The sequence below is a fragment of the Fukomys damarensis genome, unplaced genomic scaffold (genome assembly GCF_012274545.1).
Source record: "Fukomys damarensis isolate Sample0158 unplaced genomic scaffold, DMR_v1.0_HiC HiC_scaffold_22, whole genome shotgun sequence".
Taxonomy (NCBI): Eukaryota; Metazoa; Chordata; class Mammalia; order Rodentia; family Bathyergidae; genus Fukomys; species Fukomys damarensis.
In genome coordinates, this window is record NW_022900934.1 from 25,959,724 (window position 1) to 25,976,864 (window position 17,141).

The window sequence follows — 17,141 nt, forward strand, 5'->3', positions numbered from 1 at the left end:
ACCAGGGCCATAAGGAATCAAACAGCCTCCTACCCGGATGGGCGGGACTTTGGGCTCCTCTTTAGTGGGCTGTGGCTTTTCGGTGTGAACACTTTCAATTGTGTTACGAAAGGACTGACGGTCTTCAAGCCGGGGCTTCTTTTCGGGAAAGGATGCAGAGGTTGCCTGCTCAAAGGATTTCCTTTTCTGATCCTTGGGTTCCTGATCCACCGTATCCTGAGACAAGCAGGGAATTCTGTCTGGAGATGCAGAGGCATGTGCCAAGTTATCTGGCTCTGTCTGGACGTGGGAAGCCAAAAGTTCACCAGGGCATTCAGGAACCCCTGGGCCGGATGCTGCAGAGGATATGCTTGGCAGGGGGGGACTGCTCACCCTGGCTGAGCCAGTTTTAGCCTCCCCATCCTCAGAGAGTGAAATGTCTGGTGCCACAGAGTTTGCTTCCTTAGCAACCCCTGCTTGTTCTGGCTCCTGTTTTTTGCACAGACTTCTTCTGGCTCTGGTTCGGAGATCTGGCCGAGATCGTTTCTTAAAATGCCCATCTCGTTGGCGGGTTGCTGGACCACGCTGTGGCCGTGCTGATTCTTCTGGGACGTGCAAGCCACTCTTGACTTCAGTCTCCTCCTGGTTCACATTCTGCTGCAATGATTCTTCTTTGGTCAAACCCAATCTGTAAACCAAACTCACACCATCAGATACACCCCAGAGGACATGCTCTTATTTCTATCACTAATACACACTCAGATACATAGATAGAATACATAAACAGATACACAGCTATACAAATACATACATATACAGACACAGATATAACCAATCTACGTGGTACATAATACTAAAAAACATGTATTACCATCACTGAGAATGGCATTAAGCTCCATGACCCAAGTTACTACAATTTCCACATTCTCATACAAATGTACTCCAGTCATCTCTTGGAATACACAGAGAACTGGTTCTAAGACTGCCAGTGGAAGCCAAAATCCACAGATCCTCAAATCCCTTATATGAAATAGCATATTTGCATTTAGTCTATGTAAATTGTCCTGTAAATTTATTTTTGCAGTGGTACAGCTGGAACACTACCATTGGCTTTTCATGCATGCCAGACAGACATTCTACCACTGAGCTACATCCTCTTCCTGTATAGTTAAGTCTCTGACTTACATTCAAGTTGTGAACATTCACAGGTTTACTGTTTTTATAAAACTCACTTTTTTGGATACAAATAAATCAAACTTTATGAACGTTTTCGTAGAACAGAACTCACTTATTCTTAAGTCAGAGACTTACTGTACTTTAAATCATTTTCATATTATTTATGGTATCAAACACAACGTAAGCAGTTGTTATATTGTGTTGTTAGGGAGTAATGACAAAGGGGAAAAAGTCTATACATGTTCAGTAGAGATGCAATTTTTCCCGTGATGCTTTCAAGCCAGAGTTGTTTGAACCTGTGGATGCAAAATTTATGGATATGGAAGGCCAGTTACCTCTATTCCCTCAAATGCCTACACCAGAGCTCATAGGAGAAGTACCTTACCTCTGCCCATAGTAGTCTTCAAAGAACTTTTCTTTCCACTGTTCTACCTTCTTTTCCTTCTCCATTTCCTGTCGAATCCTGACTTGCATCTCATGGGTAAATTCACCTAAAATGAAACAAAAAATCGTTTTTGGTACTGGGGATTGAACTCAGGACCTTGTACTTGAAAGGGAGGTGCAGCACCACTGAGCTAAATCCCCAGTCTTGAAACAAGATTTTTGCAGTGACTGCGTTCAGGATATTAATGCCTACCCTACAGTCAGTCAAGTCTTCTGGTTCTAGTGCACCACAAATCTTTAAAGAATATGCTCCTCTCATCCAGTGGCCCTTTTACATCATGCTCTTACTAAGGGCAGATTTAATAAGCCTGTTATGAGAAAAATTTACTCTTTCCTAAAGTTATCAGTCATTCAAAAGCAAACAACATTGTTCAGAAAAGCAAAATAATAAACAAACAAAACTTCCAGACTTACTCTCATATAGAAAAATGTTAATACAGTAGGCTTCCAAGGATGGCCCTTGGCTGACATGTAGGAACTTAGATTTCAAGACTTCCCACCACACTGACAGCAGTGGTTCATTGTCCCTGAACTGTTGACACCAACAATATAGTTTATGCTTTCCTCTTTGGAATCTAAGTAGTAGCTTTCTACATAATTAACCCAAATAAAAACCCTGGGCACCACTTCTTTAATGAGCACCACTGGTAAATATTTACGTGTGTTGTCACAACTTGTTTCTGGAAGAAGTAAACATGTTGTGTGTACCTACACATTGAGGGCCTTTGAACCTTGCTTCTGGTTCTCTCTGTATCTCACCCCACGTGCCTCCTCCTTTGCAGATTCTATTTTTCTTTCACTGTAATAAATTATAACCCTGAGTTTGACTGTATGTAGTCCTTGCAGCAGTCATTAACCCCACAGGTATCTTGGGGTCCTCTAAAGCCTCCAAGTAGCTTCCACATTATCTAAAAGAAGCCAACATTTACTCCAAGTGACTATGTCCAAGAAGAAAATGGTGAAACTTAACAGGTCAACATCACAATCCCTTTCATCCTTCCAGGCAATGCCATGACTACTGGAATGGTTATGTATACTTTTCATGAGAAGGAAATGAATTTCCAAGACAGTGAAAGTCTGAATACCCTTTTTGGAGCTGTGTGGCACATTAATACCCATTACAATTATCAGTACCATGAGGAAAGCCTGTCTTACACTAAATAATCCTTGAGTGAAAAAGAGACTGGTGAATTGAGTGCTCATGCTTTATACATCAGAAGAAACGCATGCCACACATGGCAGGAACAAACATCTCAAGCTATCTGAGAAGCTACTTACCATCAGCCAGGCGTTCCCGCCAGCTCTGAGCTGCATGGGTGAAAAACTCATTATTAAGTGCACTACTGCTGAGACGCAACAAGCCATCTGTTCCCACCTAGAAATTTTGAGGAAAAACAAAAGTGAAAATAAGTAAGAAAACTTAGAAGAGGAGACCACATACACAGAGGCCAGGAGAAGGCTAGGTATTTATACCTGTCTGTCTACTTCAGGTAGGAGGAAGAGGAGCTGCTGCTGGAAGTGTGATGGCAAGGCATGGAAGGTCCGAGAGTTTATCAGGGCACGGAGGTTGGTATTGACAAGAATGGATCCAGGAGTCTCAAAATCTATCTCTTCCCCTCTATTGCGCTTCATTTGACCTGTGATTTTTGAAGCAAGAAGCAGCAAGGTATAGATTATCAACTCATTTAAACAAAGCAATAACAAAAACAAATAAGCAACTGCCAACTGGTGGAAAACCTGGTGGCACCACCCAATCTACCCAGAACTCTGTCGTGTACACAATATGCTTAACTGTCCAATCATCACAATCTGTATGTTACAACTGTTCTTCCCAAGTTACTGCTGGTGCCACTGAACCTAATAAATACTCAGGCTTGCCACCTCTCACAGCACTCTACTGTGGTGGATCACAGCCTGAAGACGATACTCCTCCCAAAGAAAACCAGGCAAGGACAGGTTCTGAGCTTTTCTGAGGCTGCAAACCAAGATCTACAAAGACCAACTGGAGAAAGGATGGAAGTGGTCTAAAAGCAAATCTAGTTAAAAATCTACAGAAAAACCTGCAGAAGCCTTTGTGAGGTATGATCTTTGGGCTGAAATATACTAAAGGTTGTTCAAAGTCAAATGAAATGTCAGTACCTCTCAAAAGCTCTAAAATAAGTGTTTCTTTTATTTGAAAAAAATCACTACAAAGATAGACTTGTGAGATTTTAGATAGGGCATTGTTCATGATTTAGAAAAAGCAGCAAGACAGCAAACCTAGTTCCCACTTGGGGAATGGTTTATTCTAATTTTCAGAATCCAAAGTTATTCTTCTTAATGGTTTCACGTGGCCCATTTACAAAAACTTATAGCACATAATAAATCCTGAAATAGAAAGAGGCATACTAGCTTTGCAGATAATCTGAGGGCAAGAAGTACACAATGTAGCATTACTGAATTTGTGTGTGTCCCAGAATTTAATATTTCCATTCAATACACTAAGTCAGTTACAAGGGAGAGTTTGATAGAGACTATAGATATTGAGAGCAAGCATGATAGGATGCTATCAAAATGGATACAGGAATCCTTTGGAGAAGCTCAGAAGCAATTTTCACTCATGCAACCAGTTACAAAGCAATACCAAGGCAGGCACTGTATGCCCTACAGTGGTGATGAACCTCTTAGAGCTTTCAGTGATACAAACAGCTGCTGCAGCACGCATGCCATAAGCTTGCCACCACTACCCTACAGGGACAGACCAGGAGCACTGTGGCACCATATCCACCTACAAGGAGTTCCTTTAAGGTCTAGCAGAGGCCTAGACATGAAACGACCAAAACACAAGGTAAAACCAATAGAGGGCCACCCAAGTAAAACTAAGCTGAAAAAAGAGCTAGAGTAGATGACATCATCTTCTCACTAGGCCTAATGGGGCCCCCTTTACAGGCAGAGAAATGAGTGCCAAGCCTCTCACCTGTGGCTGGCTTCCGGAAGCCTCTCAGGAGCGGGGCAGGGTCCCGGGCGACCTCGGCCTGGCCACGAATAGCAACGCTACCCAAAGCCAAAGAGCCGCTGCTGCTGCTGGATGGGCTGTCACTCTCACCATCAGCATGGCGGCCCGAGAACCCTGAAGGCACAGCATTCCACTGGTCAAAAGCATTACATGCCGCGCCCATGGCTGTCAGATAAGTTTACTTCTCCCAGCTCTCCCTGACATGCTGCCAGCAATACTGGGGTGCTTCCATCTCCCAGCCCTGGGCTGACAGAAATCATCAGTTTATGGTCCAGCTTTAAAATACCACCTTAAGAATGCCAAACCACTGCCTTCATTTGTACAGAACTACACATTTTACAAAGCACTGGCACAATCCTTCATCAGATGCTTATGACTGCCCTGGGAGGCAAAGAGGAGACGAGACACATGGCAGAGCCAAGAACTAGGACCTACAGCAGGCCTCACCATCACATTGTGCTGCCTTCCAGAAGAGGGCAAGTCTCATGGCTCTGGCTTAACAGCTCTACTGGCATCACACTGCTGGTCAGAGATGCTAACAGAGGGAGGGCAGGTCCCCAGAACCTGAGGAAAGAGCACTACAACTATGAGAGTATACATACCTGCTGCAGATTCCACGTGGGCCCCGTTTACCTTCAGAGGAGTCAGAACAACTCGAGGCAACATCATCCCAGTTTTTTTCTTTTGTTTGTTTGCCTGTATTCCCAGAGGGTAGAGAAAGAGAGCCTGTGTCATCTGCAGAGCCTCAAAAGTTCTCTTTACCCTATCCTATCCTCCTCTAGTAGAACAGTTCATCTACAGTCAAATCTGCAAGGCAGGAATGAAAATAGCCCTAACTAATGTTAGTCAAGCATTACCCTGAACTACAAAGGTATTGTTATTCCCATTTTACAGATAAGGAACTTGCCAGAGCTAGTGTGGCATGGCCACCATTCAAACAGCCAACTCCCAAGCTCATTTTCTCACCACTCTGCACTGTACTATACTCCTCCCTGGATGTTTACATATGTATCAGAGTACACAGAATTTTTCCAGGCAAGGAAAAAAAAAATTCTGCTCTTGGACGTAATATTCCATTTTCCCATACTCCACTTTTAAAAGGTACTAAGATAAACACTAAATTCACTTTCTCCATTTTTCAAACATGTCACAGCTAACTGTAGAAGGAGGAAGAATCCATTCTTGTGTCTGTCTTCATTCTCTGGGGCTGGTCCCAAACTGTCCTAACCTGAGAGGAAGCTCTATAATTGTCCCTGGGACTGGAAAGGGGTCGATTCTGAGATTCTGTAGAACAGGATGCATTTGAAGATGTTTCATCAAGAGATACTGGAAGAAAAAGAAATAAAAGATTACTTCCTAGAAATTGTTTGGGGTTTTTCCCCTCTTCTTCTCATTAAGGCACTTACCATCATTTTCACCACTCACAGTGCTGGCTTCATTAGATCCACAGCTCTCCACATCAGCTGAGTCCTCTGGCTCCTCTCCTTCAACTGCAGCTGTATTTCGAGACCACTGCAGGGCATCCTTCTGTGACAGCAAGTTACAACTCAGGTGAACAAAACCCTCCAACTTCTATAAGCACAACAGCCATTCTTAATTCATGTGCTCTTAGAAAAGAGAGACTTAGTTTTCTTTCATTTGTTTCTGCAGTCTGGGGATATAACCCAGGACTTCACACATGCTAGCCAAGTACTCTACTACTGAGCTACCTTTCTAGGCTGGGATTTAGAATACTGCTCAGGTCCAATCGCTTTCTAACTGAGCTCTTTCTCAGCAAGTTCTTTTCATAAACAGACCATTAAGAAAGTGAGGTATACTTTTGCATTCAGTCATTCATTAAACATGTAACTTAGAAATGATGCCACCTCCTATAAAGTACTGCTACATGGAGCTAGTTCTAGGTGGTGGTAGTAGGGAGAGCAGGATCCAGCCCCTAACCTCAAGGGACTCACCTGAGTAAGGAGAAAATCGAATGGATTACAATACAAACGGCAGTTATAGAGGTATACAGAAAGAACTGCAACAGCCAAGAAAAGAGGGCATCTAATTCACTGTGAATAAGAATAAAAGAGGCAAAGGCTTCCCAAGTGGATGTGCTGCCAGAACCAAATTTTAAGAGAAGTCAGTTACTAGGGAGAGGGGCTGGCTATGGGGAGATATCAGAATTTCTACGTAGCAGGACAAGCAAATGTGAAAAAATATAACAAACTCAGGAAAACAGATTTCAGTAGGGATGTGGGAAGCTGGATAATAGGAAGCAAGAGGGTAGATGCTAAGACAAGGTGTAAAGCAAGTGATACGTGGATTATTCTGTGGTCTCTAAAGGAAATTAGCTTAGCAAATGATCTGAGTTTTATGAATTTCTTTCTAACAACCATGGGATATCTGCAGCAGACAGGAGAGGAGTTAGTCTATAAGTCTACTGAAAAATATGGAGGCGTTAAACCTTATAAAACATTGACAACTTGCTGCAGTTAACCGAAGAGCTCTACCCTGCATTCATTCTCCCGAAAGGCTCCTTGCATAGTCTTAAAGTTGACTCTACTTACTCTCAAACAGAATTCAGGAGTTGCCTCCCACCTCAAATCTAGGAAGTAGGCTGGGAATGTAACTCAGAGGTAAAGCATTTACCTAGCTAGCATGCACAAGGTGCTGGGTTCAATCCCTGGCACTGCAAAAAATAAAAATGAAAAATAATCCAGGAAAAGATAAGTTATTGAGAACTGACAAGAGAGAAGAGCCAAGGCAGGACAAAGGACAGGACATCATGACTGAATAAATTTATGTTAAAGAATAGGTAGAATCATGATTCTACCTCTGAAAAATATATCATAAAGTAAAAAAGGGTAACCCATAACCACCTTAACATCAATTTCACAGATCTCTTGTCCCATTAAGTTCTCGCCTATTTATTTTCATTAACTTTAAGGTAAAATTTTGCTATTTTAAGTTAAAATAGAAAACAGCTTTTGGCATCTTTTCCTCTTCCCTATTAGCCATAAATATGCCTCAGAATTAAAAGCTGAGGGAAAATTTTAATATTGATCTTAAAGTTATGCTTACTGGCTCTAGTATATAGTTGGAATGATGAAACCAATCTGATTCTGATGGACAACATAAGATAAAATGTTCACTAATGACCCCCAAAATTCTATTTGTGGCAACAGTATGGAAAATCACACTGATAAAATGATGATGGTATCAAAAGGTTCAGACACTGCCAATGGGACAATAAACAAGAAAAAGTCTAAAAAACAGCATACAGGTTGAGCATCCCTTATCCAAAATGCTTAGGCCAGAAGTGTTTTAGGTCCTGGAAATTTTTCAGATTTTGGATTATTTGCATATATACAGTGAGATATCTTGGGAAAGGGATCCAAATCCAACATGGAATTTATGTTTTATATACAACTTATAGCATAATCTAAATATTTTTAATGTTATGGCATTTTAACTGTGACCTATCACCTGAGGCCAAACATAGAATTTCCCATGCATCACCATACTGGCATATAAAAAAATTTCACTCCTAGGCTTGCATTCTCTGAAGAAAAACATACATATACACGTAAGAAAAAAGAATGCAGAGTGTTCATAGTTGTATCATTTACACAAAAGTAAACTGAATAAAGGGTAGTATATTCACTGAGTAGATGATGGTACAATTTTTAAAAATGAACCATAGCTACTTGCAAAACCATGGATTGGTCTCAAAGTATTTAAGGAAAAAAAGCTAAAAAGAGCACATATAATGATTCAACTTGTAAAAAGATTAAAAAAAAAAAAAACAGAGAAACTAAACTACAGTGTTAGACACAAATAGGGAACGAGACAGAATCTCCAGAAAGACAGAATAGTAGTTAACCTCTAGGGGGAAGAAGGATACACAGGGATATTGGCTATGGGTCATGTTGATGTCTTGACCTAAGTGGTAGTTACAAGGGTGCTGCTCACTTTACTGTAATTCATTAAGATGAACACTACAGTTTTACAAAAAAAATTCTGAAGCTCATGGCTCATGCCCATAATGCCAGCACCTAAGACCTGGGAGACTGAGCCCTGAAGGGCTGAAAAAAGAAAAGCCTAAAAACAAAAGATGAAGTATTTTCAACAAAATACTTGATAAGACACATGAAAACCACTTGAAATAAAGCTGTATAATAATTGTGACAACAGGGGAAATATTCATGATACAGTGAGTCAGTTAAAAGTCTCACAATATGATCCTATCATCTTGTTTATCTATTTATTTTTGTACCATGGGGGGATTAAACCAGGAGGACTCTTATCACTGAGCTATTCTCCAGCCCTTTTGTTTTTCTCTTTTGCCATAATGGGGATTGAACCCAAGGCCTTTGAATGAATTATGTATTTCCAGAGCTTTTTTATTTTGAGAAAGAGTCTCATAAATTACTAACTTGCCCAGGCTGGGCTCAAGCCTGCAATTCTCTTGCACAGACCCCTAAAGTCTGTGCACCGCCTGCACCACCCACACCTAGAAACATATAACTTTTTGCATAATCAAGAAAGTAACATTTACCCAGGCCCAGTCTTTTGTACCTATAATCCCAGCTACTTGGGAGGATGGATAAAAGGATGGAGAATATGAGGCCCCCTGGGCAACACAGCAGAAGATTCTATATCTCAGAGGAGACAGACAGACAGGAAACAGATTGGGGGGAAGATATGAAAGACTATTTAAAAAGAGCAATTAAGAGTATTAAATGCTTTACCAATAGCTAAATCAAAATGTAATTCCTCTAGAACCTACAGCGGAGGAAGAACCATAGTGCTGAGTTAATCTCATTAAACAGATACTACCTATATATTGTATGCAATTCAAACAACTATTCAAGGTTTCTAGAGCTATTTATATCTCCAGTAAAAAAGCAAATAGAAGTTGGGTGTGGTGGCACAGGCCTGTAATCCCACCACGTGGGAGGCTGAGGCAGGAGGAATGCTATGAGATTAGCCTTGGATAGTGAGTTCCAGGGCAGTCTCAACTACACAGTGAGACCCTGTCTCAAAACAAACAAACAGAATACCTTTAAGAAAATGAAAGCAATTCTAATATTCCATTTTAAAAGACCATTAATATTTTCATATGAATTCTGCAAGTTTGATGTTATTAACTTTCTATATATTAACTCTGTAAGTCTGTCAAAAAGGAAATAGATTTTATTTTGTTTTTGGTACTGGGGACCTTGCACTTGCAAGTCAGGCAGCGACACCACTTACCCAGCCCTAGGATCACTTTTTAAAGTATGATCTTGAGTCTTACAACATGGCTGAATTTTCTTTTCTTTTTTTTTTTTTGGTACCAGGAATCAAACTTGGGACTACTTGCAAAACCATGGATTGGTCTCAAAGTATTTAAGGAAAAAAAGCTAAAAAGAGCACATATAATGATTCAACTTGTAAAAAGATTAAAAAAAAAAAAAACAGAGAAACTAAACTACAGTGTTAGACACAAATAGGGAACGAGACAGAATCTCCAGAAAGACAGAATAGTAGTTAACCTCTAGGGGGAAGAAGGATACACAGGGATATTGGCTATGGGTCATGTTGATGTCTTGACCTAAGTGGTAGTTACAAGGGTGCTGCTCACTTTACTGTAATTCATTAAGATGAACACTACAGTTTTACAAAAAAAATTCTGAAGCTCATGGCTCATGCCCATAATGCCAGCACCTAAGACCTGGGAGACTGAGCCCTGAAGGGCTGAAAAAAGAAAAGCCTAAAAACAAAAGATGAAGTATTTTCAACAAAATACTTGATAAGACACATGAAAACCACTTGAAATAAAGCTGTATAATAATTGTGACAACAGGGGAAATATTCATGATACAGTGAGTCAGTTAAAAGTCTCACAATATGATCCTATCATCTTGTTTATCTATTTATTTTTGTACCATGGGGGGATTAAACCAGGAGGACTCTTATCACTGAGCTATTCTCCAGCCCTTTTGTTTTTCTCTTTTGCCATAATGGGGATTGAACCCAAGGCCTTTGAATGAATTATGTATTTCCAGAGCTTTTTTATTTTGAGAAAGAGTCTCATAAATTACTAACTTGCCCAGGCTGGGCTCAAGCCTGCAATTCTCTTGCACAGACCCCTAAAGTCTGTGCACCGCCTGCACCACCCACACCTAGAAACATATAACTTTTTGCATAATCAAGAAAGTAACATTTACCCAGGCCCAGTCTTTTGTACCTATAATCCCAGCTACTTGGGAGGATGGATAAAAGGATGGAGAATATGAGGCCCCCTGGGCAACACAGCAGAAGATTCTATATCTCAGAGGAGACAGACAGACAGGAAACAGATTGGGGGGAAGATATGAAAGACTATTTAAAAAGAGCAATTAAGAGTATTAAATGCTTTACCAATAGCTAAATCAAAATGTAATTCCTCTAGAACCTACAGCGGAGGAAGAACCATAGTGCTGAGTTAATCTCATTAAACAGATACTACCTATATATTGTATGCAATTCAAACAACTATTCAAGGTTTCTAGAGCTATTTATATCTCCAGTAAAAAAGCAAATAGAAGTTGGGTGTGGTGGCACAGGCCTGTAATCCCACCACGTGGGAGGCTGAGGCAGGAGGAATGCTATGAGATTAGCCTTGGATAGTGAGTTCCAGGGCAGTCTCAACTACACAGTGAGACCCTGTCTCAAAACAAACAAACAGAATACCTTTAAGAAAATGAAAGCAATTCTAATATTCCATTTTAAAAGACCATTAATATTTTCATATGAATTCTGCAAGTTTGATGTTATTAACTTTCTATATATTAACTCTGTAAGTCTGTCAAAAAGGAAATAGATTTTATTTTGTTTTTGGTACTGGGGACCTTGCACTTGCAAGTCAGGCAGCGACACCACTTACCCAGCCCTAGGATCACTTTTTAAAGTATGATCTTGAGTCTTACAACATGGCTGAATTTTCTTTTCTTTTTTTTTTTTTGGTACCAGGAATCAAACTTGGGCCCTTGACATTGCAAGGTAGGCAGCAGAACCACTGAGCCAAATCCCCAGCCCCCTGGCTGAATTTTCTTAATTGATCTGAGTCTCTTGGCTCTTCATTGTAGGTAAATGATGCTATCTGGAAATTAAAGTACTCTTGTCCTTTCTTGTTTCTTTTTTATTATGCATTGGTTCAGACACTAGGACTGTTGTATAGTTGTTATGTTCTTAGTTTTTAATAATTTATATTAAACAGCCTTCAAATTAGCCATTACCTTAGAGACAGTACGGATTTCTTGCTATGGAAAGGTTTATCAGACCCAGGAAGAGGCAGATGGAAGGTTTTGCCCTTTTTTTTTTTTTAGTTCTAGGAACTGAACCCAAGATGTACATGGCTAGATTCATGCTAGATGAGTGCTCTACCACTGAGCTATATCTCGAATTCTTTTTATTATTATGCTTTGAGACAGAGTCCCCTAAGTTGCCTAGGCTGCTCTTAAATTTGTGATCCTTCTCCTCAGTACGTGGGATTATAGATGTGTGTCATCAGCTCTGGTCTGCTTGCTTGAGAATCTAATCATGGGCAGTTTAAATTTTGTCACTTTAAATTTTCATTCCATTTTGTTCACTGTGCTTTTTATGTTTTAAAATGTTCTACTTATGGGAGACCACTTTATTTAGGATTATTACTGATGGTTGCGTTTTCTCATTAGCCTCTTTCTAGTTGCCTTTATTAATATATGTTATACATTTAACAGACATGTTAATAAAAGAGAAAAACTCAAAAAGGAGGCAAAAACTTAAAATAATACTTCCAAAGGAAGATAAGAGTATGGCCAACAAGCACATTAAAAAAGTGCTCAACATCTTTATCAGGCAGATGAAAACAAATACCATAAGGAGGTATCATTGCATTCCCTCTAGAGTGACTAAAGTAAGAGTGACACTACCAAATATCGGAGTAACTCCAAAGATGTGGAGCAGCTAGAACAAGATCTATACCAAGTTTACATATCGAAAGTCAAAATTCAACTTTAGAAAACTGAGATTAAAGTGGTCTTTTAATGACATTTTATTTATTTATTTAAGTTTTTTTTATTGAGTTTATTGGTACAATCTAGGTATACAATACAGTTACATTCATCATTCGGATTCTGTACCTTTACCTAATAGGTCTTGATTCTCATTTTTCCCCTTGTCCCTTCCCTCCCTTCACCCCCTCCTCCCCTCCCCATTTATAAACTTTATTTCCATCTTTTCAGTTTCTCATATTTTTTCCCTCTCCCTTATTACCTTTCCCCCACCCTTCCCACTTTCCCTACACCTTTAGCCCTTTATGTCCTATTTCACATTATTAATTATCTCATTAGGATCCTGTGTACTATTATAGTTTTTCCACACCAAAGAAACTATTCGGTATTTCAGTTAAAGAAATCTCTGTATGAACATTAAAAATAGGGAATCCTAAAATAAAACTAAAAAGGAAAGTAAAAGAGTAAAGGCAATGATGTAACATTAAAATAATCCTTAATTCTGGGGATGAAAATGGTCCCCGAACATATTTAAATTGCTTCTTGCTCTTATAGTCTTATCTTATTCTTTTTTTCATTATTTAGAGAATACTTTATTAGTTTCTGTAATCAAACCCACATAGATATGACCTTACATATTCAATACAGTGCATTACCCCTGTACACATGGAAAAAAAATAAAAAATAAAAAATAAATAAATTAACATAATGACCTTTTAATTTTTTATGTAAATCCCCCCAAAAACTAGTAAAGCAAACTCCACACAGGCTTGAGAAAACGCTTCATTATTTTATTATTTTTTGGTACCTGGGATCCAACTCAGTATCTCTCACTTGGATGCAGGGTGTGGTACCACTGAGCTAAATCCCCAGCCCAGGATTCATTATTAAAAAATACATGATACAGGGGTTGGGGATTTAACTCAGTGGTTCCACCGCCTGCCTTGAAAGCAGCAAGGACCTGAGTTCAATCCCCGGTATCTAAAATAAAACAAACAAACAAACCATGATAGAAAAAATTATTGAATTTAAAGTCTTATTTGCCTTCGCACAAGCCAATTAAACATTACAGCTGTCAAGAAAGAAAGAGAAGAGCTGTTATTTTTAAAATGAACATATTCTTGGAACATAAAGAGAAGAAACTGTGTTTTCATTTATGACAAGAAAGGAGTTTCCATCAACCAGAAATAAAGTAATAATTCTCATTTCTGATTTGCCATCCACATCTTCAAGCAAAATTTCTTGCAGATGTTGACCACAGACCTGCCATCTCTCATCTGAAGCCCTTGGGTCTAGATGTGTTTTAGAAATCACAATTTCTTCTTTGGGAGTCTCAGACAGTACAATTATCAAGTTCTAGGCCAGCTGGGCAACTTAGTAAGAACCTGTCTCAAAACAATAAAAGGGCTGGAAATATATCTTAGTTGTAGAGCACTTACCTAGCATGTATAAGGCCCTAGGTTCAATATCCAGCATGCACGCACGCACACAGGAAAGAAATGCACATGGACATTTCAAACAAAATCATTTGTAGAGTCCTAAAATATTACATCTCTCAAAATTTTTGAAAGGATTTGGGGGTTTTATAATTCTGATTTTCTTTATTACAGAATATAAAGAAAATTTAATGAGGGGCCAGGGATTTGGCTCAGTAGTTCTGCTGCCTGCCTCACAAGTGCAAGGTCCTGAGTTTGATCCCTGGTACCCCCGCCCAATGTAATGAAAAGAGAGGAAAAGAAAAAAGTACACTGGGTCTAGGAGAAAGTGCCACAAGAGTGGGCTCCTCCTGGTGTCTGTGTCCTTACTTCTCTTCAGAAAACAAGGTTCCAGTGCTGCTACAGAAAAGTGAGTAAGATCTTGCTAAGGCCACAGCTCTCATACTCTTTGTAATTTATCTGACATACTTTTCTAACATATATTCTCTACAGGAAGTATGGAAATCTGACCTGCTCCTCACATCTGAGCTAAATAATAAAGTTTCCTTCTCCCATGGAACAGGCAACTCAATGGTCACTCTTTTCTCATTTTCTGACAGGTTTTTCTTTCTTCAACCCAGCCAGCAAGCCACAGAACTCCAAGGTAGTTAGAGAACAAATGGTCCCCAACGGGCAGGGTCTACAGCCCCTTTCAGCTTAAAGAAACTATAGAAGACAGAGACCTCCACTACTTCTACAACCCTAGAGAATTATGGGGATTTACATCTCTCAGGGGGAATCAGACAGGAGGTAAGGCATGGCAAAGCAGGCTGGGGAATTTAGCAGGACCTGTCAATTACAAAAGCCCAGGAGGGCACGAAATAATTCTCAGGACTCCATATGAAGAACTTCTCACAGATTCCCACCACATGTGGATAACATATAAGGACACAGACACCACGAGGAGCCCGTTACCACAAATCTTTTCATGGTAGCCTACCTTGAGCTTCCCAGACCCAGGGTGTATTTTTATTTTTGCTCTTTTTCTCTTTTCCTCTTTTGTTCGACCCAAGCTCACACTGATGAGTCAGTCTTTTCCTTACCGCTTTACCACTCACTTTTCAAATAAACTTTTAGCACTGTTTTTGGCTTGACTCATTCAATTCTTTGTTCGAGGCAAGAAAGGCATGTAATATGTTTTTAGCTCAGAAGCTATTTCTAAATGAACTACCCTTTAACACTTTATGAATGACCCACCAAGGACTGCACAAGATATCTAAGCAAAACTGTTAGATGTCCCAGCACTTGGGAGGCTGAGACGGGAGGATCACTGCAAGTTCAAGGCCAGCCTACTACACAGTGAGTTCAGGCCAGCCAGAACTACATAGCAAAACCCTATCTGAAACACAAACACACACACACACACACACACACACACACACACACACACACACACCCCACAACAACAAAAAAATCTGTTAGATGAAAGTTAACAAAAATAAAAGCAGAAACCAAAAGTAATTAATAAAATGTCACAAACTTTGTGAAAGTGCCCCAAAACAAGCAAGTAGACAGCGCTAATTTTTAAAAATAGAGGAACAAGCAATCTGCTAGAAACTGAAAACAAGGTACCTGAAATAAAAAACAGTGTTTTCTCAGAGAACTGACTAAAAGAAAGAAGGCAGGGGAGGAGGATGTTTAGAAAAGTCTCACACAAAGAGAAAAGTGAAAATGAAATAATATAAAAATTTCCCCAAAATAACAAGATATGAGTTTTCAAGTTTCATTAAGGCAAAAGGCTCAGAATAATGAATGAAAAAAGGCTCATTCCATGGCACTGTATCATAAAGTTTCAAAATACAAGATAAAAAAGATCAAAAGTCATCCAGTCAATAAGAACACATCCCATGACAAGGAATCAGAATTACATCATGCTTCTCCAAAGTTGTGTTTGGTTTTGGGTTTTTTTTTTGGTACTGGGGATCAAACTCAGGTCCTTCCTTGTGCTTGTGAAGAAGGCAGCGGAACCACTAAGCTAAAATCCCCAGACCCTTCTCCGAAGTATTTTTAAAGAGTGTAAAATAATTAACATCTTAGGGAATTTTAAGCCAAATCTTTTTTTTTGAGACAGGGTCTTGCTATGTAGTTCAGGTGGCCTTGAACTCACTATGTAGCCCAGGCTGGCCTCAAACTAGCATCAATCTTTCTTTACTTCCCAAGTGCTGGGATTATAGGGATGCACCACCACACCTGGTGCCAAGTCAATTTTTCAATATGGAAAACAATAAAGACATATATAAAATAATTTATCTCTCACATACCTAACCTGTTCAAGCAATTCTTCTTGAAAGTGCTCTACACACTTGCCTCAGAAATTCTAAGAAACTCAAGATATCATCCAGAAGAAAGACAACAAGACTTTCCAAGGTGAGAATTAAGGAAGTACCAGCAAACAGCTATGCACATGTCAAAAGGGTAACCTACTAGGTCAGTCTGCCTGGTACTTTAATCAAAGTCCTCAGTCTGGGCAAAGGAGGATGCTGGTCCCCCAGATAGACCCACAGGCAAACATTCAGCAAGAAAAATAAAATAAATGTGATGGCATATCAAGAAAAATTTTACAGCTGCAAATAGCATTGGGCTTCCTCTCTTGTTTGTAACCTGTTTTTTAATTGTCTGTTATTTATTTTATAGTATGTGAAAAATAGCATGGTTATAAAAGCCAAGACCATGCAAAAGGCTTACACTTAAAAGAAGTGACAGTCAGATTAAAATTAGACCTTTATCTTTCGCCATGCACTAAATTAAAATCCAAATGGATTAAAGATCTAAATATTAAAACAGAAACATTAAACTTGCTGGAAAGTAAGTTAGGCAGAACTCTGGAAGACATTGGTATAGGAAAAGACTTTATGAACAAATCCTCAGTAGCACGGGAACTAGCAGAAAGAATCAACAACTGGGATCTCATCTTACTAAAAAGCTTCTGTACTTCAAAAGAAACCATTAGCAGAACTAAGAGACAATCTACAATGTGGGAAAAAATTTTTACCAGCTGTACCTCAGACAAAGGACTATTATCAAGGATATATAAAGAACTCAAAACAATCAGTCCCCCCAAATATAAAGACC

General features: G+C 39.4%; 1 protein-coding gene across 3 annotated transcripts in view; it reads right to left on the reverse strand.

Moving 5' to 3' along the window:
* Asxl1 (ASXL transcriptional regulator 1) overlaps nt 1-17,141 on the reverse strand; it is a 53,815-nt gene that overhangs the window by 4,370 nt on the left and 32,304 nt on the right. For 2 of the 3 annotated variants that reach the window (XM_033767022.1, XM_033767021.1), the window contains 8 exons: nt 6,001-6,121; nt 5,823-5,920; nt 5,197-5,290; nt 4,556-4,708; nt 3,073-3,236; nt 2,878-2,974; nt 1,541-1,646; nt 34-667 (listed from right to left, as the gene is read on the reverse strand). In XM_033767022.1, the coding sequence (XP_033622913.1) occupies nt 34-667; nt 1,541-1,646; nt 2,878-2,974; nt 3,073-3,236; nt 4,556-4,708; nt 5,197-5,290; nt 5,823-5,920; nt 6,001-6,121 (1,467 nt within the window). The remainder of the gene's footprint in view (nt 1-33; nt 668-1,540; nt 1,647-2,877; nt 2,975-3,072; nt 3,237-4,555; nt 4,709-5,196; nt 5,291-5,822; nt 5,921-6,000; nt 6,122-17,141) is intronic. The other variant, XM_033767023.1, reaches the window with a different exon arrangement.